The sequence below is a fragment of the Aythya ferina genome (genome assembly GCF_964211825.1).
Source record: "Aythya ferina genome assembly, chromosome: 3".
NCBI lineage: Eukaryota > Metazoa > Chordata > Aves > Anseriformes > Anatidae > Aythya > Aythya ferina.
The window spans coordinates 11227029-11250604 of record NC_140298.1 but is presented as its reverse complement, the minus strand read 5'-3'; the positions used below and the strand labels follow the sequence as shown (position 1 = coordinate 11250604).

The 23576-nt window shown below is 47.6% G+C and overlaps 2 protein-coding genes across 2 annotated transcripts in view; one reads left to right on the top strand and one right to left on the bottom strand.

Moving 5' to 3' along the window:
- The window catches only part of LOC311433411 (uncharacterized protein), a 65984-nt gene that overhangs the window by 37920 nt on the left and 4488 nt on the right, over positions 1–23576 (bottom strand). The window lies entirely within an intron of this gene.
- LGALSL (galectin like) lies at positions 45–6474 on the top strand. Its single transcript, XM_084512502.1, has 5 exons — positions 45–258; positions 450–521; positions 672–760; positions 1190–1367; positions 4084–6474. Exons 1-5 carry the CDS (start codon positions 226–228, stop codon positions 4225–4227), a joined length of 516 nt encoding a protein of 171 aa, XP_084368628.1. The 5' UTR covers positions 45–225; the 3' UTR covers positions 4228–6474.

Genomic DNA, 23576 nt, shown 5'->3' with positions numbered 1-23576 from the left:
CCTCCTCCTCCTCCTCCTCCTCCTCCTCCTCCTCCTCCTCCTCCTCCTCCTCGCCTTCCTACTTCTGTCACCGGCTCCTCTCCGGCTCTGCCGCTGCCCCCCCGGACCCGCCGGGGCTGCGGATCCCCGCTCCCCCCCGCTCCTCCCCGCTCCCCTCCCTTTACCCCGTTGCCCCCTCCCCGTCCCCGTCCCCGTCCCCGTCCCCGTCGCCGCCGCTCGCACAAGATGGCGGGGACCGTGGCCGAGCGGGACGCGCTGGTGAGTGCCACCGGCACCGGGATGGGGACGGGGACGGCACCGGGGCTGCGGGAGGGGGACCCGGGGGGGAGCCGCAGCCGCTCCCGGCCGCCACCTGCGGCGGGGGAGCCCCGGGGGGAGCCGCCCCGGTGCCGCCGGGGGTGAGCACCTGCGGCCGGGAGGGGCCTCAGCGCTCTCCTTTCTACCTGCAGAAAATCGAGGACGGGCATTTAAACAACTCGCTGGGATCCCCGGTGCAAGCTGATGTGTACTTCCCTCGCCTGGTAAATCGCTTTTTTTTTTTTTTCCTTTTTTTTCCCGTTTGGTTTTGACCCTTCTTCACCCCCCCCACCCTCTAAAATCCCCCCCCCCCCCCCCCGGGTTTTGGTCACTCGATGCCGAGTGACCCCCGCCGCCCCCCTTGTCCTTTCCAGATCGTCCCCTTCTGCGGGCACATCAAGGGAGGCATGAGGCCGGGAAAGAAGATCTTGGTCATGGGCATCGTGGACCTCAACCCCGAAAGGTAAAAACCCAGCGAGAGCCCGGGCAGGGGGCGAGGAGGGTCCCCCAACCCCGGTCCCCCAACCCCGGTCCCCCCCCTTTTTTTCTTATTTTTATCATCTTAAATATAGCGTGCTGGTTTCTCCCTTGACCCATAGAGGGGGCATTTCTGCACGGGATCCTGTTTCCCACGATTTCACCCGGGGTAGAGGACTGGCCTGGGATCAGATATGTGCTTATCGATGCAGCACACACACCTCTACGTGTGCCATGGCCGTGTCCTTGTCCCCGCCGAGCTTTCGAGGCATTCCCCGGATGAGCTGAGCTGTCCCCCCCTCCCTGTGCTGTGATGCTGATGGTTTTAATATGCCGAGCAATCAGCCCGGCTGCGTTTTTGGGGTTTGTCTGCTTGGTTTCTGGCCGAATGCGAGCAGCTCTGTGTGTCTTGCAGCTTTGGCATCAGCCTGACCTGCGGGGAGTCGGAAGATCCTCCCGCGGACGTAGCCATCGAGCTGAAGGCTGTGTTCACCGACAGGCAGTTTGTCAGGAACTCGTGCGTGGCTGGAGAATGGGGGGAAGAGCAGTCATCGATTCCCTACTTTCCCTTTATCCCGGACCAGCCTTTTAGGGTGAGTACTCCGGTCGCAGCACTGGGCACGCACCGTCTCCCACCCGGTGTAATTCGAGCGGCGTTGGGGCAGGACGCGACTTGCCTCTCGTGAAATCTCGGGGGAGGTTTTGGCTCGTCTCTGGCCGGCTTGCTGGTATTGATCAGGAGTTGTGCAGGGCCCGCTTCTGCCGCCGCTCGCGGCCGCAGGCGGATCCGACGGGGCTATAAACACATGGCGGGGTGCTGTGACAAGGCGGAGGTTGTAACGCCGGGTGATGAAGCGCGCTTCCTGAGCTTAGTTTTATAGCTATAAATTAAAAAGTGCCTCTATGTTATTACTGCAGCTCAAGTTATTACTGGAGAATGTAAATACTCCGTGGGACTGCCGCGTGTTTTGATGGTGTCTGTAATGGACGTAGTGTTTGCAGTTTAGCGCGGCTAATGAGGCTCGTGTTCATCCTTTTTCTCCGGGGATGTTGCACCGAGGTTGGCTCTAGCCCTTTGTGTTAGCAGATTAAATAGCTAAGCAATGGAGGTATTCTTTTCTGGACCTTGGGATTAAATCCCCTGGCAAATTTAAGCTGGTAGTCACTTGAACACGGTGCGCGTGGCAATCCTGCGCCGCGAGGATGGACTGGGTTGACCTAGAAGCAGATTCCCATCTGTAGTGTTTATGGTGATGTGGAGCTGTCTGTGCAAATCAGGACTAACAAAGTGTGCAGCTGCAGAGGGCTTCTTCTCTCGCAGCGGTTTGGCTACGTTGAGGAAAAGGCTGCACGCCTTCTCCGTGCGGCTGACCCAGAAAAGCCCTCCTCCTCCCCGCCCCTCTTATGAAACCTTGCCGCCCCTCTGCTGAATGCCAGCGCTCCGACCAGCTGCCCAACTCTCTTAATCCATCTCGCCCCCAAGATAATCTCCCCCAGCCCCAAAAGCTCACTGTCTCCCCAGACGCTTGGGCTTGGCGAGGGTGTCGCTGCCTGGCTTTGCTGTGGATGGGTTGCGTTCCACTTCCCTCCGCAAACTCTCCTCTCCGAGCTGGCAACACCCTTTGGCGCACGTGGGAAACGCACTTGAAAGGGCTTGGAGGCTGGGTCTCGCTCTGGCTGCGAGGGTTATGCTACCTGCTGCCACGGGTGGTGGCTGGGCCCTCCGACAAGCAGGACAAACGATCCAGAGCTTGTTTTGTGGCTGTCCCACTAATGACAGCTAACGTCAGAGGGCAGCGATATTGCACGTTTAGTGTGAGGTACTGCAGGAGGGGAGTTGTTTTTGTGTTTTTTTTTTTTTTTCTTTTTTCCCCAAATGCACAAACAGAATTTAGACTCCCGGATGACTTTGCACCTTTGACGGCCTCCCTCTCAATGACTAAATTAAGCAGGACCATTAAGTGTTCTTGACAATTACTTGTCACCCAGTTCAATTATCGTTCTGGCGTGGCCCAGGGTGATCTGTAAAAATGGATCGTAAGCAGCGTTGAGGCTAACCATATCTTTTACATAACGAGGCCTAAGGCTGGATGCACCTGCTGCAGTGACACAAGAGCTACGCGGCAGCACGGGCTCTTCCCTGTTAGGTGGCGTGCTACCAGGTCCCCGTGGGGCAGTGTTTTTTTGGGCAGTCCACTGCCACTTCTTCCAGCGTGATGTGCCCTCAATCAGTCGGGCTAATTAGGCTTGGTCAGTTTATCATTAGCCCTCATTCTCATTTTTATTTGTTGTAATATTTCTGCCTGAAAGCTGCACTTCATTCCAGGCTAGCAGCCTCTAGAAACGACTGAGGATTTACACATGACTTCCCTGCAGATTTGCTTCTCAGCCTGTCCAGAGCTGGAGGTCTCCAAGGGCCTGTACAACAAATGCACATTTTATGCCTTCACATCTCAGCTTCCTGGCAGGGCAGCTCCAGCAAAGCTTAAGTGTAAGACATCCTCTCCAGCCGCCCCCAGTATCAGGAATCTCCGGATCTGTCCGAAATGGGTGGTCCGGCACCAGTCTTTGTGGCTTTTCCAGAGCATTTCTCCAGGGCTGTAGGAGGAGAGCTGAGCTGTGTCCTTCCCTGGTCTGATTTGTGCCTCGTGTGAACTCTCTGGCTGAATTCAAGCCGTCCTGCATCTCCCTCGCTGCAGCCCCTAGTCCAACAGGCAGTCCTAGGCTGTGTGCAGCCACCATGGTGCAGGCTTTTTAGTTGTGCAGCAGCTGTGTGAGTATGTGCAGTTCTAGCGTGTGGGAGGGGAGGGCAAACTGAGCCCTCCTCTCATGTTCGCTCCCTTCCAGTGAATTAAGGGAAGTGTGGAAGGCATTGCAGAGGGAACTGCCCCCTCATTCTGGAGAAAAAAAAAAATAAATCTGTAGCAAGGAGTGCAAGATTTGGGTTGGAGATACAGTTTCTTCCCCCTGTGATTAGCAGTTTGGATTTGTTTCTGGCATTCTTCTGAGAGGCAAAACCTCCCTGGTGGGACTGAAATCTGCAGAGCGGTGGGACTGGGCTCCAGGGTCCTCCCCTCCAGGACAGTGTGAGACTGGCTTAACGCTCCTGTGAAATATCAGCAGATCCATCCTAGCATGACTGGGGTCAGGGGGGCAAGTTGGTCTCAGGCCTCTCGTTGCACAGCATGTAAGCAGCAAGATATGTAACCATACCAACACTACTTACAGGCTAATCCGCAGCTTTCTGTGTCCTGTGAAATAACTTCCCAGTTACGTTGTGAACACGGTTCATTATTTTATTTTTTCCAGGTTGAGATACTTTGTGAGCATCCCCGTTTTAGGATATTTGTGGATGGACATCAGCTCTTTGATTTTTACCACCGTATTGAAACACTGTCAGCAATTGACACAATAAAGATAAACGGAGACCTTCAGCTTACAAAACTTGGCTGAACTCGTTAGGACTGTAGATTCCAAACCGGCTCAGGTGCCATCGTCCATTTGGAGAAGTGACAGCCGGCTCTGGACACAACTATAGTAGGAAGGCTGCCCCGTTCCTTTTCCATGTGCAGTTCTTCACTCCTGTGCTGACGAACTGGGCTGTTGTTTATCCTAACGAAGAACTCTGTTGGTTAATAGACATTGAGCCATTTTTTCTTGGATCAAAATAGCCCACCTGTGCTGGATAATCAAATCGGAATGGCTTCAGAAAGACTTGCAGTCTCCTTTCAAATCTCCCAGAAAGGCAATTTCTGAAACGCTGTACTAAAAGCGGTTACTGAACAGCAGTGACAACACCGACGAAAAGTTTTTCTTTTGCAAATATTGTTTCTGCACTGAAGTGGAGTAGTGTAGCACAACGTAGGGCCACATGCTGACGTCCTTACCCAGGGCCTGAGCCTGGTTCCACGGAAATCAATGGCAGCTCTCCTATCCACTTCCCTGGGGTACAATCAAACTGCTTAGTCCTTAGTCAAGCACAACTCCCATTGATTTCTGTGGGATTTTTGCACACCCCTGGGGGTGAGATCTTCTGCTGGTGTTAATCAGCTAACCTCCATGGCCTGGGATGGAATTCCGCTGATTGCTGCCAGCTGCTGATTTGGTCCAAGGACTGTGCAAAAACTGAATGAGGGTGTCAGGACACAAGCCTGTATATTTTAGTCAGGGTATTTGCCTAGAATGTAGATTGTTACAAGTTTTTGCACAATGTACTGTTAATACGATTTTTAAAGCTTATCTGTAGTTTATTTATTTATAATCATTGTATGTACTGGTAAAAATGAACAATCTTACTGATCGTTAAGAACAGCAAAATGTAAACATTTTGAATGTACAAAATGTCTTAGGTTCTTTGGGCAAGCTCTACGTATTATTCTTGAAAAATCATGTTTCCTATCGAACGTTTAGTTACATTTTAATGGAGCCCTCTAGGCCCTGGGAAAATGCGGGCATGGTAGTTGGTGGGGGGAGCTCTGCATATTCACTAAAAACTGTTTTTCAGGGCTTACTAACTTTGCTGCACAGGATAGGTTTGAGTTAAAGTCGATCTGTTTTTAAAGTTTCAACAACCGATTTGTAGTTTTAGCCGTGCTTTTATAACTTGAGAAGAAACATTTGGCAGTCTCTTAGCTCAGCAAGAGAACCAGCCTCTTTCCAGGGGAGATGGGAGATTTTTTTGCACTCGTTTAAGAACATATTCGGCCTTTGATATGACAATTAAAACTTGTCTAGACAGCCAAGTTATTAATGCTTGAAAATCAGCTACTGCACATGAATAATAACTTTTCAAGTAGCTTTTTAAATAGTAGGTATAGCTGTATAAACACAGTCATTGCGCTACACTATAAATGAACACAACCACTTTTCTTGACGTCTTTAGGACTAAATACACTTTTTCCTTGGCTGCTCACAGTAGACTATAGCAGGTCTTTCTGAGTAGTTATAATCATGATATAAACATATATTTAGGCAATTTTGAAAACATGTAATATAGGGACACAGAATACAAAAACATCCTTTGTAGCACTGTATTTAAAAAAAAAAAAAAGAGAGAGATAAAAAAATATCTCACAAACAGAACTATTTGAAACTTGCAATAAAGAAGGGTTTTAAGGCAACCAGAACTGGAATATCCAAAGTGAAGGGTAGAATGCCAGTTGCAAAGCCTCATTTTGCGCTAATTTGGCCTGCAGTTAAGAAGCCTTAGACTGCAAGCTGAAATTCCAACTGTGGCTCTAGTCCAAAGCCTGTTGAGGTCAATCAGAGTCCTCCGAGCACAAAGGCATAGAAGCCTGATTCTTACTTCATGCAAGTGCAAATCTCTTTGTAAAGCCAGGGGGACGGTGCTGGTGTGAGTGAGTTAAGAATCAGGCTGCCACCTACAAAACGAGGGGTAAAAATTAAAATTTTAGCCTTAACATGGAAGTCTCCTGACTTTTTTTCCAAATTAAGTGAGAATCTATTGTTTTCCAGATGATCTTTTTATCTGGTGTGTGACTTTTAAGTTGTGCATCAGATTCTGTTTGTACTCCAGACTGAACCTTGGTATGAAATGTTGTCTTGCTCTGTTTTTACTCTTTTACATGATTCATGATGACTGTGTCATTTTCCATTGTATAAAGAATGCTGACAGTGTTTTGGTACAAAATATATTCTTAAAAATGACGATAATAAAAATCCAAGGGAAAGGTGCTTCTACATGAGCTGTTTGGATTTTTCTCCAGCTGTGACATGGTTTGCAGTTTCCAAAGCAGATGCAGGCAGAAGATGAATTCTGTTTGGGGAGATGTTTAGTGCCGACCGTGCCTATTGCTGGCTCCAGCTGTATAGGTAACGCCAGGTTTCCTCATGCGGTGGCGCTGCCTGAGGCTGTCCTGCTAGTTCAGAGGGCCAAAAAGTAGGAGGCTGGAGAGGTTTGCACCCTGACCCTGCTGCAGCACAAAACCAAAAGAGACAGCACAAAGCCAAGAGAGATTCTGCCTCCGTGCCCTTACTGTAGCCCATAATAAGGGGGTTGGCAGACTTGAACTTTCAGCCACTGGGGATTCCTGGTAGCTGCGGTAGGTTAGTGCAGCCCGAGGACTAATGCTGTCCTGCGGGGGCTTGGCACAGGACAAAGCACAGGCCAGGGATGCTGGGATGAGCTCTACACGGGTCCCTGTCAGCAGCAAGGGCCTGGGGTCCCACCTGCTGGCCTGGGCACACCCGTTTAGTCCTGCGCCAGGAGCAGGAGAGGGCAGAAAGTCACAGTTAGGGTTTCCATATCTATTTGTCTGTTTAACAGAATTTTGGAAGCCTTTTTCTTTTTCTCTTGGGCAGTACCAGGCTATGGCAGGAAGGATGATGTCTGTGAAGCCAAGGGCTGTTCCACGCTTGGTTTACGCTGGCGAACTGCATTCAGGAGCTCCTGCTGAACGCTTCTGTGTGCAGTGTAAGTCAGAGAAAACTGGGGCCTTAAATCTTTCTGTTCAGTTAGATTTTAAGCCACATCAAAACGGCTAAGATGGGAGACTGTGCTGCAAAATTTGTATCTGAATTCTTCTGTTTCCAGAATTGAGGGATTATTCAGATTTTCATTTTGCGTATAAGCCCTACCAGACCTGAAATCAGACTGTTGTCAAATTGGGACAGGTTTTCAAAATGTTTTTGAGTAGACACAAATGTTTCACAGTAGACAACTTTTGAAAATCTTATGTTAGAATTTATTAGTTGAATACTTCCTTGGTTTCCTCGGAATAAGGAAATAATTTCTGAAGTAAAACAAGTCTCAAATAGGTAAAACCTGCGTGGAGTAAAATCCTTCAATTTAGCATAGCTTTAAAAACCACCAAATTACTTAGTTATGTCTGTAATTTGCTGTGATTAAACTGATGTCATATTTTTTTAAGAAATATTGAGCTTCTTGCCTACTCAGAAAGAGCCTTGAATACTTCAGGGTGATGTGAGGTAGTCTGTGTCTAAACATATTCCACTTATATGCTTTTTCACAGCCAAGTTGTTGAAAATGTTACCAAATACCTTCTTTTTGTGTCACAACTAGAAATGTTTGCCCCACCTTGAAAGAACATTTTGTACTAAATATTCATGTGTTGTCTATGTGAACTTGCACTAACATACATTATATTCTCCTTCCCCTCCTTGCCTAGCTTGGGAAAAAATAGGCGTAATATTGCTAAACCGGTTGAATGTAACATCTGCTCGAGGCATAGCATCTTTCTCAAGGGCTGTTTTGAGTAAACAGCCTGAAAACCAAAGAGAGAGCCTGATTCACCATTCTGCTGTGCCAGCTTTCCACCCTTGTCACTCTCCTGAAGTGAGGCTGAGACCGAAGCCCTGAGATTTTCCTGTTCGAGAGCAGCACCGAGATTTTATCTGCCGGGTTTTAAAAACATTCAGCACGGAGGAAATGAGAGCAGAGTAGCCACAGCGCTCCCAGGTTTGCTAGGAGGGTTGTGGCAGTGTGATGTGCTGGAGTCCTAATGGAGCACGAGTTTAGAGGGAGGTTGTGGGCACTCCAGAGCCAGACAAGAGGAGCTGTGGAGCTGTGTGAGGGTTTCCCCAGGCTGGGTGTTGGACACATTGTTAGCCACAAGCTCCTGAAACCCCAGAGCGGGACACGCAGCAAAAATCAGCATTGCTGACAGGTTTGGAAGGCAGGAGCTGGCTCATGTCCCTACCTGCCTTCTTTGAAAGAGGCTCCTAAATAAGTAACAGGGAAACTTTGGGGTAGCCATGCTACAAGGGTATTTTCCCCCAGAAAAACTCAAGCAGTGTACCTGTCCTGGGGCTTGTATGCTGCTTTCCGTGCTGAAACTGGTTACCGTGCCCTTTTTCTGCAGAAACCTGCAGAGCAGCAATCTGCTGAGCCACGTAGTGGCAGCTCTAAGCAACTTCCTAGCACCCCTGGAACTGAGAGGAACAAGAGTCAGGCTGAGAGCAGCCCTAAATGCTCGCTGTGAGCTCTTTGTATGGCCACCCAAGTCTAGGAACAGTTAGTGACCTGGTGAGATTTTTTTTTGCCGGGTTTTGTTCTGATTTTCTCACAGGGACCGGGAAGTGAACAGGTAAGAAGTTGCTTTGCAATGAATGGTGTGTGGGGTTAGAAGGAAGGCCAACCCAAACGGGGAGAAAAAAATGAGCTGCTGACGCTTTTATCTGGCTTTGATACACCCTCCCAACTCCTCCCAGCAATCACTGCTGTTACCAGCATGCACAATTACTACAACGAGGAGATTCAGTAGCATGTGCAACATCAAAATAATAAACTCACGCTTTGCCACAGGTCCTCCCTAGATTCTGTTGCTACGTCTTTCCATCTGCCTGTCAACGAATAGCTAAATCCTGCTGCCTTTAGAGTCCGTGGCAAAATGCCTTTTGACTTCCATGCAGAAAGGTCTGGCAAAAAGGGGTATTTCCAGCCTTTCCTCTCCAGTTATTTTCAGCTTGGGCATACTCTAAAAATCTGTTATTTTCATTCTCCTTAATTTATTTTTAAGTATGAATAGAGGACGATTTCTGCCTGCATTATCTCTTTGAGTAGCGTCAACAGAAAGCCCAGTCTCTCCCTGCTGCAGTCACACTGGTTTCACAGCTGATGAAATGTTTTATATTTATTACTGCCTGATTTTAAGAAGTGAGGGTGTGCACGAAATGACCTGGCAATAATAGCAACGTGTATCATTCACCACAGATCTATTTTTATGTGTTGTGCCAATTTCATAATTAACTTTTAATAACAATAAAATGTGAAATCTGCACCGTGTTTGTTTTTTGTCTTTTATATTAATTATTAATGCTCATTATGCACCCTATTTACTTAATTTTCAGCTTCTTTCTTCTGTTTTTCAGACACAGCTAACTCTTTCCCTCATAAAACTGTAGTGTGAGATTTCAGAATGAAAAATGTATCACAGCTTGTGTAAAACTCCTTGCAAAATGAAATGCTCTGTGCAGAAATGAACAGTCAGCTTTTCAGAGGAAAGAATAACTTGCCAGCCTCCCACTGACATCACCGGGCAGTGTAAATCCCAAGAGTTTACAGGCACGACTCAGACCTTACAGCCGGGACAGGAGATGCAGATGGCTGATGATTTTTGCGTAGGATAAAAGAGTTCACTCTGGTGGGACTGGGTTCGTGGGTAGTGGTTATGTGGTAAGGGAAACCACGAGATCAGCTCCAGACATGATATTATGGGATCCAAGGTTTTACCTGTTGGCATGATCCTAGCTAAAGTTCACGTTGACCTGAGTAAGTGCAAGAGGAAGCTTCAAGGTCTCAGCTTCTTCCAGTCAAGGCTATTGGAAAAATTCTGTATGACCCTAACGGGAAAAGATGGTGTTCCCCATCCAGTTGTAAGAAATGAGCAAGGTTTCTGAGTGAAACCTCAAAATCCAAACAGCACGGAAGTAGCAGATGAAGGGGATTTGACCATAGCCAGCTCTGCCTTTTTTCTTCCAATAAAATGAAAAAGAATCAGGTGCTCCCCACAAGCATGGATCTGTGGCCATCCCTGCTCACAGCCTAATATTTGGCCCTTTGCTTACTACACACAGTCCCAAAAGGGGATATGTGAAGAAATCTAGAGATTCCAAGATAAAAACAGTATTAGGAGAAAACCCGATCCACTATGGTCTTTTGATAATGCCTCCAGCAAGCAAAGAACTCCCTGGTAAAATTCATGGGTGTTACACTCACCGTGGACAAAGAAGTTGCATGTATGGATGCACACAAACCACCTGAGGGGTGCAGTTCTCCTTAGAATAAATCTTGGTTGCTGTTTCTGGGGGTTGAATTTTTACATTTGGCACTCAGTTGGAGCTGGAAGACATATAACATCATATCCCCTTTCAGAAATACTCTGAATTTTGTCCTGTTTCAGACGAAATCCAGTGCAAGTTTCCCTTATGAGGCACGTCTCAAAGGGCTCTGGCATACATAGATAGGTTGAACGTGAGCCCCAAACCTCTCTCGCTGCATCAGTTCACGCCCATTTGATGTCTTCAGGCAAGGGCATGTTAGAAAGGCCTCTGTGCAAGATTCAAAGCCTGGCTATAGCTTGGCAGAGCATCCGCCTTGTGCAAAGGCAGCACCTAGTCCCCGCCTGACAGCAGAACAGGAGCAGCTAAGTGCCTGGGGGATTTTCAAAACAGGGGATTCGTACATCCAACTTCATTGCTGGCATGGACCAACTCTTACAGAGGCCCCTGAAAAGCTCTCCTCTTGACCTGTAATAGCAAGGAAACCACAGGGGTGAGCTTTGGGCACCTGTGCAACAAGTGCCACGTGCACTTCTCTCCCATTCAGATCGGCAGCGGGCACACGTCACAGCTGGGCCTCAGTCTGGTGAAGTGTTTCTGAGCTTGAAGTCAAGCCAATCCGTGCTGAGGGATTTACTCACAGGAATACCACAAATACGACTCTTTGCTAGCACTGCAGCGAATCTTATTTTTAAACGATGACTTTCACCACTCTTCTAAGAATAGAGGCTGGCTCTGAAACATCACGTCGGCTCCTGCATTCTCCAAGGGTTACGCATTTCTCATCCTGAGGCTTCAGTTTCCACGCTGGTGCCTTGCAAGACCAGGGCTGTTATGCTGGGGGGTCATTCTGTGAAAGACCCCGAGAAGGAGGTGTCTTTGAGCAGCTCCCTGCGCAGCTGAAGGAGATGTGCAAGTCACTCCTGGCACTCAGAAGTGACAGCGAAACAGAGCCACGTTGACTCCTGGGGCTTGCAGAACAGGGCTTCCTCATGAGCCTCAAGGATAGGAATAAAAGCCTGGGAAATTAGAAGCTGGACGGCAAATCTTGGTGGCTGAGAAAAGAGGAGGATTTTAGTACTAGACAAGCTGATATTAGCAGCAAAGAGATGCTCCCTTGATGCCCAGGGGCTGTGGGCAGGTGTTGCTCTGGCTGAGCTGAGGCTCTGCAGCAGAACAGGCTGTCACCGAGAGCTGGTGGAGACGCCGGAGGTTTTCAAGTCATGCTCAGTGGCTAAGCCTTCGTCTGGTCCCTTGTGCAGGGAGAAAAGCCAGCGCTGACATTGTTGTAATGAATGACAAGCTACAGTAGCAGCTCTGGCACCGCATGCTCCAGGAGGCAAAGAGGATTCTTTCCTAGCTGCTCTCTAAGAAATTTTCTGTGTAATGGGAAAGATAATCACTGTCTAGAAGAGATCCAAACCAGAAGTAAGGACAGAATAGGGCCATTGCTAGAAGAAACATTACTGAGAAAGTGATAGATTAATTGCAGTCTCCTAAGGAAAACAAAATATTTGAATTTGGAAGTACAACAGCCACATGGAGGCCACCCCAGCTTTGTAAGAGAGAGATGGAGAACTTCAACAGCTAAAACACAGACCCCGAGAGGCAAGGCTGTGAGCAACTCTGTAATATTGAGTGGATACAGAACAGAGCTTCCACATCCATTCCTGGTCCTCCCCGCTCCCTTTTCTCAGAGGCTCTCTCCATGAGAAAGAAATATTACCGCAAACCCCCCAGCCAGAGGATGGGGCTGTGGCTCCTGGCTGCAGGGCAGTACGTGTCCTTTACCAACACCAGCCAAGGGATACTCTACTTAGCACCACTCACTGAAGAACTTCAAAGCACTGACAAACCTTACAATTCGTGTTAATTCCCGAATGCTCCTTGCCTCCTTTAGTATTACTGCTCTTATTCTTTGGGCAGAGAGAGGGAAGCCCAGAGGCATAACAAGAGCTTCTCAGAGATCACTGCTGTAACTTGGAAGGCACTGATCTGCACACACCTCATGCCACAGTGCTAGGACTTTTGGCTACAACAGGAAAGTTCAGGCTTCCAGGTCCCCCCTTTACTCCTCAGGCAGACATTATTTGGGCCAGAATATCTGACAGTAAGGTTGAGTAATGCCACGCACATCCTCTGAGCTAAGATGGACTATTCATAATGCAAAATTCTTACAAAACACGATTTTTTAAATGGCGAAACTTGAATGGCACTACACTATTTTTTGCAGCCTCCACTGCCTCACAGCGCTTTAGCCTGCGATTTAAATAATGCAGAAGAGAGGCTGCAACATGGAAGATCAGGTTTCTTAGCAGGGAGTTGTTTGCTGCACGTTGCGCTCAAAAGATGGTCCCTAGACAAAACACAGCATCGTATCCTGAGCGATGCAAGCAGGTAGATCTCTATCAATTTCGGTGGAAGTACCGAATTGATAATTGATTGACAGCAACTGAGCACCTGCTACAGTATGAACTGGATAAGGGTGCCCATAATAAACCTGTCCTCTTCAAAAGCTGCTCTCAGGAAAACTAACAGGATTCTAATTAACTCATGCAGGGAAAGCGCATGATCGTTTGAGTGCACTGTACGGCTGAAGCTGTGGTAACACAGGCTGGAAGATGATGCTTTTTAAGTGAAAGAGAAATCAGTGGTAATTACGAGTGTTGTTGGCTTGCTGTATTACCAACTGTATCGATTACCTTCATCCTGCGAGTCACCAGCAGCCAGGGAGCATGGTATGTTATCTCATGCATGCGTTGGAGGGCAGCAGAGATTGGCGTATTTTTAGAAGCAGATTCCCACAGAGCAATGGTAGCAATCGGATGATCGTACCTATGCATATTAAAATGTCAGCAGATGAATTACTGGGCAGTGCCAGCAATCCTTTCACTGTCTGGGGCAGGAGGAAAGGGCACGAATGAACAGCTCAGAAGCTCAGCAACTGACAAGGACAGCATGTGGGCCTCTAAGAGTATCCTGGGAGCTGTGTGGCTCACACTGGTCAGTGTGAAAGTGAAGCTGGTCAGAAGCAAAATCACTTTCCACGATGAAGAGATGATGCATTTGCAGGTCCAAGGGTGCATCTCTCCTGCCTTACTTGGTCCCATAAAGCACAAAATCACATTTCTGTCAGGAAAGAGAACTGACAGCCATCTACAGAGAGCCCTCAAGGATTTGGTCGTGGGTCTCTGCTGCTGGTGGGTGCTCAGTAAACCTCAGCAGGACTGCAGAAGTGTAAGGCTGTGCAGATGTGGGCACGCAGCTGGTAGGGCTGAGCTGCCTCTAAGCAAAGTCAGCTGGAAGGTAGCCAGGAGCTGCCTGTGCGAAGCAGCTGTGCAACAACATCTGATGGGAACTTATGTGTCTTGTAAAGCATTTATACGTCTCATAAAACAGAAGAGTGCTTCAGACTGTCTGGAAATAATATTAGCCAGGTTAACAGTCCCGTCATCGGTCTGGTTTCGACAGGAGTTGTTCAGGACTGAGGAAGGTCGGAACATTTCCAGCAAAAGCCAACCCAAGTGTCTCCATGTAGAGCACAATTTGGGTTCACTTGTAGACGAAATCACTAACGCACACTTGAAGCACTCAGCAGCCAATACAGGTAAGTGACAGAACGTCCCAAATCTTCCGCTTCTCCATTCCTTCATCTCCCTTTCGTTTTCAGCCACATTGTGACCTGTGCCCGTGGTCAGGCCAGTGGACTGTCGCTGTATTCAACATAAATAAACTGATGATCAGATCACAGACCATCGCAGGAACATCCAGACCATCCAGTGACTGTCACGCACGATAAAGCTGGCAGCCCAAATAGTTCACAGTCTTTGGCTCTGCTAACTGGAATTCGGTTTGGAGGGCAGCACGAGGGATGCTGCAGCAGAGAGCATTACTTTATTCACGTACAGTTGGTCTGAAAGCTGGTCAGTACTCTTGAATTTTATATGTTTGTTGTTGCAGTAGGACAGCTTGGTGTCAGAGGTTATTAGATGCCTGCTCTTTTTCACGATCCTGTTAAGTTCATGCCTGCTGATATTATGAATTGTGTGCAAAGGAAACTCTCTGTCCACCTTCAACGCACCACTCTTCTGTTTCGTGTGCCCTTTTATCCTTTAATACGTGGGTGAGTAAAGAGAAGACCCTAAGCTATCTTCTCAGTATCATTTAGCTTTCTATACACTTTCATCATGTTTATTATCACCTTCTTCAAGGTACACCGTCCTTTTCAACCTAATGACCAAATACCAGACAGGAAACTTTTCTAATGTTTTAGCACATGGCTTCAACCTACCCGGGAAGAATTAACAGTCACCACAGTCAAAGTAAATTGTAGGTGGTGGCAGATTGCCTAACATCCCGATGTAAATGTGAGATAAAGGCCTACTGCAGGGGGTGTAGCGCAACATGAAATCCAGCCGTACAGACTTTGCAGATCAAGTTTTATCTTCATTTCAGAAAAGCCTTTAATTATGCCGCAATGTGTGCTTTCAAGCTTTCCTACACCTGGCCTTCAGGAAACCCCTCAGTTAACTGCAGCCAGTGGCTCCCTCTGTGTCACTCGCTCCCCACAAGGGATTTTAGACACTCGATCTGTACAGCCACGGCACGAAACCAAACGGTACTCCATCTCCTCAGCCTGCTCCCATGCCTCTGGCCAGCCTCCAAATAAATTTTGTTGCTTCCTCTGCGTTTGAGCTGTCTTATTCTACCTGCAGTGCTGGAAGGGAGTAGCCAGATTTGGCTTCTAAGAGCGTACCGCGCCACAAGGAACGCCTTGTTCTAGGGAGGGCACAGCAGGAAGAAATGTCCTTCGTGGCTTTTGGGGTGATGTGAGCCAGGTTTCCAAGGGGAGGCCACGGTTTTCACCGCCAGAGACTGTCACCCGTCTCCTGCACGTAGGAGCTCCGCTTGTCCTCTTCTCAAGCAGCTCCAGAGGGAAATTATGAATATCTTCACAGGTGAACTTCCATATACGGCCACGAAGCCACGGGCTGTGATGGTTGGCGTGCAGATACATATCAGCATGCCAAAACTTCCACAGCAACATGTAACTAGTATACACAAACACAATTACACACGCGTTTATGGGGAGAAGGTGGTAGAGTGACTCAAACATGTGTCAACAGCTTCCCAGGGTGAGGATTTGAGAGAGCTATTTGGTGTAATAAAGACTGATGCTTAATACACAATTTTCCACAAAGGCTGCTTTTTTGCTTAGGCCAGCGGAGTGGCTACATCAGTAGGGAAACGGGAAGCCTTGGCATGGGTGAGTAGTAGCTGAAACTGAGGGGGGGATTCACGCCACCTTCTGCAGCGTCTAATTTCGGCCGCGGTAATTGAGTCTGGTCTCTGTGGGTTCCCTATATAGGCAGTGGAAAGAGAGACGCTCCTCCAGAGGATGATTTATCACGGCTGGTTTTGATGCCCTGAATGGCCTTCCAGAGGCCCTAGCTCCCGTGTCTAAAAAGGGTCCTTGAGGACGTTCACCTTGGACGGAGCAGCCAAATGTAGAGAGATGCCTGATGTCCCCTTCACGCCCACACACACCCGCAGTGTTTGAAGTTTAGGGGAAAAAGAAGAGCTGGAAACAACCACAGATACGTGACTTCAGACATTTCCTTAAGCACCTGCTAATAGGAAGGAAACTACCACCCTAAGAGAGCAGAAGCACAACAAAGGCTTTCAGTGCTGAAGGCAGAGGGTTATGCATCACTCACACAACAAAGCAGACACTTGCAATTCTGCTTCCACAGGGGTTCACCTGTCCTGCCACGCTTGGTAGGAGCTCTGAATAAAAAGCCCTGGAAGGAGTGGATGTGCACCTGTACCACATCCCTCCTGAGCATCCCACAGGGGATGCAAGCAGCTTCTTCGTGTAGGAGTACGGAACACAATACACTTATCAACTAGGAATGCTAAATAAGGTGAAGAAGGCTCTACAAACATGTGACCCTTATTTATTTTACTAACTTTCCATATTGCTTAGAGCAGAGCTTCCTACTAGCCAGATCCAAAGTAATTATTGGGTGCAGGAGCTCTCAGTGGCTTTCAACCAGACGCTTCCTGGGTTGCCAGAAATAGGCAGCAAAAGGAAACCACCGTGCCTCCCTTTACACAAAAAGTAAAACCAGATAAAGCAGAATTATATTTGTAAAGAGCAGGTTAATCCTTTTGCTCAGAGTGAACAGGGCAATTTTTATTTTTTTTTTTATCCCAGTTGTTTTTGAACTGTTTAGCACCTGCATACGAAAGAAGACAGAACAGCACCTCCTCAGAAACCGAGCGACTGAACAGCTCTTGGCTGGCGGGCTGCAAACAGCACGAGGAATGCTAATAACGCTGCGGCATTCAGCCTTCGTTCACTGGTGGTCTCCTACTCCTAAACGCAGAGAAAAACATGTAGAGATCCAGATTCATCTTTGCTGGTACTTCACGGATGTTACAGGAGCAGACAACTCTGAGCTGAGCTGTGTAGGGTCCCTGGTTTTATACACAGCTTCAATCCTATCCCTGCAAAATGGATGAACGCCAGAGCGGTGTGAATGATCGCTGGCCACACAGATTTATTTACAAGTCAGCCAGGCAGGCGTTTCAGGGTGCTTTACCAAGAGGTATACATACCAGGTATTCATTACTGAGTGACCGCCTCCCTCTGGGGGAAGGAGACGGAAATAATTTGCTGGGCTCAGCCTCCGCTAGCACCAGTGCTATGATGTGTGCGAACGTGCTCACCCTCCCGTAAGGCTGCAGAGCAGAGGGAACGGGCAGACCGCCTGAAAACAGAAAGGGAACAGGCCCGTCTCTTTGCACAGAGATAACAGCCCTCCAGCTGCTTATTTAGCCTCAGTCAGACTGCATCCTGCTCTGCCAATCTGCCAGCACCCAGGGAAAAAAACATGGGCATGAAACCCCTTGCTCAGCAGATGCAGGACACGGGCTTTTCATTTTCTAAGACAATATTATTTTTATACGCAGTCTTAGGCAAACTCAGGAGTCCTGATGTGTTCTTACTCTCTTCAAATGCCTTGTCTACTCTGCCCAGCTAAAGACTGAACAAAGATTTGGGGTAAAAGGCTCTGATGGACTGCAGAAATAGGCAGTGCTACACTCATCTAATTTATTTTGTTAAACCTGAAGACTTCAGAGATACAAGACAGCATTTACACAGATTCCTAACTTGGTTAGGACTAGGCTAAACCTTCTGCAGGCAAAGATTTAGGCAACTGTGGTCCTACTCTGACGGACTGACAGCACTATGGACATAGTTTAAAGAAAAAGCAAGCCACAGGAGGTGTCAAAGAAGGACAGAGACACAGTTTTCTGGGTTTTAATTGCAGTTGGCTCCTGTGGAGTATCCTGTGACGGGCTTTTACACGGGAGCAGCCCATTAGCTCTAAAAGATCACACACCAAAGCCTCAGAAAACAAAACAAAAAACCATCTTCATGCAGACAAACACTATTAATCACCAAAAAAGCAGGCTTTTTTTGTCCTTTGCAGGATAAGTGTAAATACACGCAGGCAGATGCACACAGCTTTATTCCTGACCTTCAAAATGTTTTAAATGCTAATGAGTCAGAAGCCTACCTATGTGCAAGAGGTAGCTATGACTAGAGTAGAGCAGTAGAGTTGCCAGTAGAGCAATTTACCCCCTATTCTCCCTTGGGAGTTTCCTCTCTTCTAGCAAGCAGTGCCTTGGTAGAACAGTGGTTCTGTTTTTTTCCATACTGGAGCACCAGCAGTGCAATGGAAAATGCAAACGGTGCCTCTGTGCACTGGAGAAGGGCACGTGGTGGTCGTGGTGAGGTTTGCTTTCCAGGATGTGAAATGGTTGAACTCAACGCCGAGGTCTTAGATCAGCCAGAAGGAATGAGAGGAATAAAATGGGCACTCAAAAACTCACACAAATGCTGCGTATTTTCCATACACCAGCACTGCTACAACTGCAGAGATCATTTCCTCTCCTTCACGGGACTCACATTCACCACCAATACTCACTCTAACGAAATTATGACTCCTAAAGGAAACTTGGAGGCTGATGTGGAGCCTGATCTAGGGCAGCACCAGGCTGGGGTCCTACACAGCTCTGACCTACAGCCACCTGCCCCCTCGCATCAGTTCTGTGCAGGAAAAGAAAAGGTCTTTTCAGCTCGGGATGTAACGGTCCAGCCTATCCCTGGAAAACCCAGGCCTGACACTTTTCACACGTGAAGTTTCCCCACAGGCAGAATGAGTCTCGAGAAACTCTAGAGATAAGTTTATAATGCTGTGATGGCTCCTCGTACACAATCAGGAGAGAAAAACGCACCGCAGACACTGCGCTGGGCCCTGGGGCACGCTGGTAGCTGTGCAATGCTACCACAACGCGCATTAAGAAACAGAGCAATAAGGTAATAATTGTGAAGGGAGAAGAGCCCTATCTGATCCACTCCTAACCGAATTAAAGGCACTACAGCAGCTTGCACATAACAGAATCTGACTCAGAAGAAACTGGCCCAGCTCTGCAAAAGCAAACCAGCCCTAAGGCAAACGTGAGCACAGCGATTCTTTGTCGTGCTGTGCAGAGGGTGAGCGCCCTGAGCTGGCTAGGCAGCACAAAGCTGTAGCTCTGTCTGTCCTCATCTCTCTGTCAGACTGAGAAAAGGGGGCTCTCCGGAGGGGTGGCCTAGCTAGTAGCTGTGTAGAAACAGTCAGCAAGCCCAGAGCTGTGTAAGTAACACGGGGCTCTGAATTCACAGCCCGTAGGGGAATTTAAGTGTCTTGATGGAGCTATGGAGTGGAAAAACCTTCCCAGTGTAACCTGCTGTCCAACTGCATCTGGAGACATTTACACGCGGAGAAGTCATGTGCTAAAATGCCTACGTTAATTTGGAACGAAAGCTGGTTCACATCCCACCAGCTCTTTGAACAGGCAGAACGAGCATCTGACTAGCAGGAGAACTCCGCTGTGCTCCTGAAACTCCCTCCAGCTCTCCCACGTGACGGTACACACAGGAGCCTCTGCTCCTCAAAGAAGCTGGGCTATTGCCAACAGGTTTTCCATCAGGAATTCGCTGCTGCTCAGAGAAGCGTGAATCATCTCATAGGATGAAACGTTTGCTAAGTGAGATGGGCTGCTAGCAGACACTGGTTTGATTTTTGGAGATAGCTGCATCGCTAGCAAGGGTCCTGCGTCCTGGCTCCTCCACAGAGAAGGATTTGTTGGAAATTCCACCCAATATGGAGTAAACAGTGAGTAACTGAGATATGCTCTCTGCCCGGGGGATTTCTTGCAGGAGGAGACAAGCCCCTTTGCAGCAAAATATGGATAAATATGGATAAAATATGGATTTTAGCCAAATCTGGATATAATTATATCTGCGCTGCTCATATAACATTCCACAACTGGACAATTGGACCAGTGCCATTGGCGTGCAAACCGATTGTGAGTCGCCATCAGTCTCTCTTTTAAATCCCCCAAACCGCTGACTTGCATCTGACAGAGCAGACAGCAAACACTGTGGCCTACATTATAAACAATTCCATACATGCAGAGAAATTGAGACAAGTTTGCCTCTTTGAAACATCTCACAGTCAGCTCCTGTTGGGAAGACATTTCCTGGCTGGTTTGGTGCTGTTCGGAGCTGTTTCCAACTCAGTAGCACTGTGCGTGCAGAACAGAGGCAGGAGAATTCAACGCCTAGGCTGGATCTGTCGGGTCCCAGTTTGGCCAGATGAAGGTACGGAGCCCAGTGTGGTGCTCTGAAAATAGCCCTCCCTCAGCTATAATGGGAATCTAGACTCCTTCCAACAAGGAAGGCCATATAAATTGATAGTCTCATGGTATTGTTAAACTTTTTTTTCACTTCAGTGCTTAAAAAATGAAAACCATGAGCCAAACTCACCACTAACGCACACCCTTGACCAGTAAGGTTAGAGAAGGGGTGGCTGCAGCTCCTTGCTCTAAATGCACACGCATTTCCTCTGCAATAACACAGGCTGTGTAGTAGTCTGCACTTTGACTGGCCCTGGCAAGGGCTCCTGCAGAGCACATCAGTGACACCATTTAAGCCTGCTGGGATTGTATTTGTTTACTAGACTCAAGGAGCTGGCTCAGGGACAGCACCCTTTTCCCAGCACAGAAACACAGTTAAACACGACTTAAAGAGAGCGTTCCTGCTTAGAGCCTGGTGCGTTTACACAGATTGCTCAGGCACCTGGATTTACCTATTTTCATCTGCCCTAGCTCTCCTTGCAGCACGCTGATCCAGCCACTTTCAAGAGTCCTTCAGGTGATCCTGCATATTGGAGACTGGGGGGGGGTTTGGTTTCTCATCTCCCTGCTGCTTTTGTGCTTGCCTTTGACGCCCCGCTGTCCCCCTCACCCCCCAGCTCTCCGCACTCCCCTCTACCTGCTCCTTCCCACATTCTGCCACCACCATTGAGCCTGTTTGTGCCCTGCATAAACATCTGGGGTTCAGTTTTGCTTCTTTCTGCTTGTGAGGCAATGGCCGGGGACCACACGGAGGCCAACACATCCCTGTGGTGAACCTTGCTCTGCAATTTAAGGAGCTGCTTGACCCTTGCTGCCAAAGGCTACTTGTTCTGGAACAAGGCGTGTAGCTGAAAGGAACACTGGCCACTTCCACACCTTGACATGTTAGTTTAAAGCACCAGCAAAGGTGGCTTTCTGAAAACATGTGAGATTCTGCATCAGAGTGTGCACATGCTGGGGTCTCAGCCTCAGAGCCCAGGTCTCACTACAACTGTTGGTGCAGCCTTCATGGTGCTCTGCTTTCCAAACTCTAGTGCAACTGGGACACGCAGTCTTTGTTAGCACTCAAAACTAGTTTGGCTGTTTGGAACATGGTACATTCTGTTTACATTTTGTCTTGCCGTTCATAATTTACCTAAGACAACAACTCTGTCAAGCAACTTATAACCAGATTTGGCAAATTTCTCATAGAAGAGCATATTTCTCATATAAGAGCCTTCCAAAAACCAATCCTGTTCTTCTGAGATCTACCCCTGAGTTATGCCTACCTTCCAGACGCTTTGGGTCTCAATGAACAGAGATCAGAAAATCAGACCCACTGCAGAAAAACATGGTAGAGGATGAAAATAACATGAGACGAGGCATCAGCCTTGAGCTTGAAAGATAATATTGAAAAATCTTGTATTTTTTCAATATGAAAAAATAGTCACGCTCACAAGCTTTGCTCTGCCACAGAGCTAGAAATCTTGCTTTCCTGCTGACAGCTGATGTACTCACACAACACATCTGCTAGGAGATGGAAGCATTGTCAGACCTGGGAGGAAACAAAGTGTGTTTTCTATACATCACTTTGGCTGTCCATAGCTTGCTGGGTTGCTACCTGTGTCAGCTGTTTTCTCCTTGCAGCTTGCCTGAGTAACACAGTTAAATTGTGGCTGAAGTCAGACTGCTCTCAGCCCACACTTGCCTTAAAATTGATGTGCCCTTCACACGCAAGGAAGAGTCAGCATCACTAACAGCTCGCTAGTTTTTGTCAGATACTTGGGTTTGTCTATTGCCTTCTCAAAAACCTTGCCTTTGTTGAAGTGTATACACTAAAACACATTTTGCACATGCTGCTGATGAGTTACGTACTTAAGTATGTAGAGGCCAGGTATATGGGTAGTATTACCTCACTGATGTCACTCACTTCTGCCACTTTGAGGATGTGGTCTAAGCCATGGCAGGAAAAACGAGGTTGTTTTGACATTCATTAGCTGGTTAATCCACTAGGTAGCCTTCACATGCCAAGAATGTAAGCCTGCATGTTCATTAGAGGCTCCAAACATGGTTGAGACTTGCAATGGAGTTCCTTGGAAGAAAACAAAAACAACCCCCACCCCCAAACACATGGTACTGAGTGTCAGCAATCCTACTCCTGCCCAAATAAGCCCGAGCCAAAAACCAAAAAACCATTTGGATGTAGGAAATTTCTAAGGCCCACCTAAAATAATTGTCATTTTATCTTTTTTTTCCTGGAACTACATAGCTTTATTTGTAGTTCATGTATTTAGATTGTTTAAAGACAACTTTGGGATTTTTAGTGGCTTGCAAGTCACAAGAAAGTGGGCTGCTGATGTAGTAATGCCTTGTATTTTTTGTAACTGTGACTCCAGTAAAGATAGCTAGGGAGATTTGTATGAAATAGTAACAAACTTGCACTCCAAACAGAGGCTTTATATGCTGCATATAAAGCATATAAATTAATGTTAATGTTATGCAACTAGAATAGATGGAGGCAGTCCCTTGAAGAACTGGAAAACTTCTGTGGGATACCCATAACAAGAGAAACCATTGCCTGGTGATTTCCCTTGCCCAAAGGTCAATGCTAATGGAATTAGTGGTGATACAGAAGATGTGAGCAGCTGAGATGTTCAGAAGTGTATCTCTGTACCTCTGAATAGCTTTGAGAGGCACTACAGCCCTGGGAGGAAACATGGATCACCACACAGGAGTGGCCATAACAGCTAACACCAACCATGGGGAGGCCAGGCTCAGCCATTTCCTTTCACTGTCAGCAGAATAAAGATGACACGGAGCAGGAATTAAGACACTCTCTGACCAGCGGGGAACATGGAGCCTCAGGATGCTTGCTGCACAGCCAGCTCACAGACACCGATGGGGTAAAGCTGCTGGTCTCTTCTCAAGGGGGTCCCCATTGTGGCTGGAGGATGCCCAGGGACCAAGAGGCACTCCTGGCTCCCTGATCTCTAACTCCAACAAGAGCCCGGCAGTCTGCATTGATTCGGGACAGAGCTCAGGGCACTAATCACTGCATAAAGAAAAAAACAATGACTGCTTCAGGTCTTTTAGCATCTTCCGATGCTCAAAGACTCATCAGCAGTACAGTTCAGTAGCAGGCCACTTAGCTTATCCTCTTCTCACACAAAGCTTTGTTTAACTTAGGTAACGGTAACTGCACGATTTTTCTTTCAATAACTTGCCTATTTAGAAAGCAGAGGAAAGGGCGTATTATCCATTCAGCCAGCTTTGATAATGCCCACCTTTTGAAACCACAGCCACAAACAATT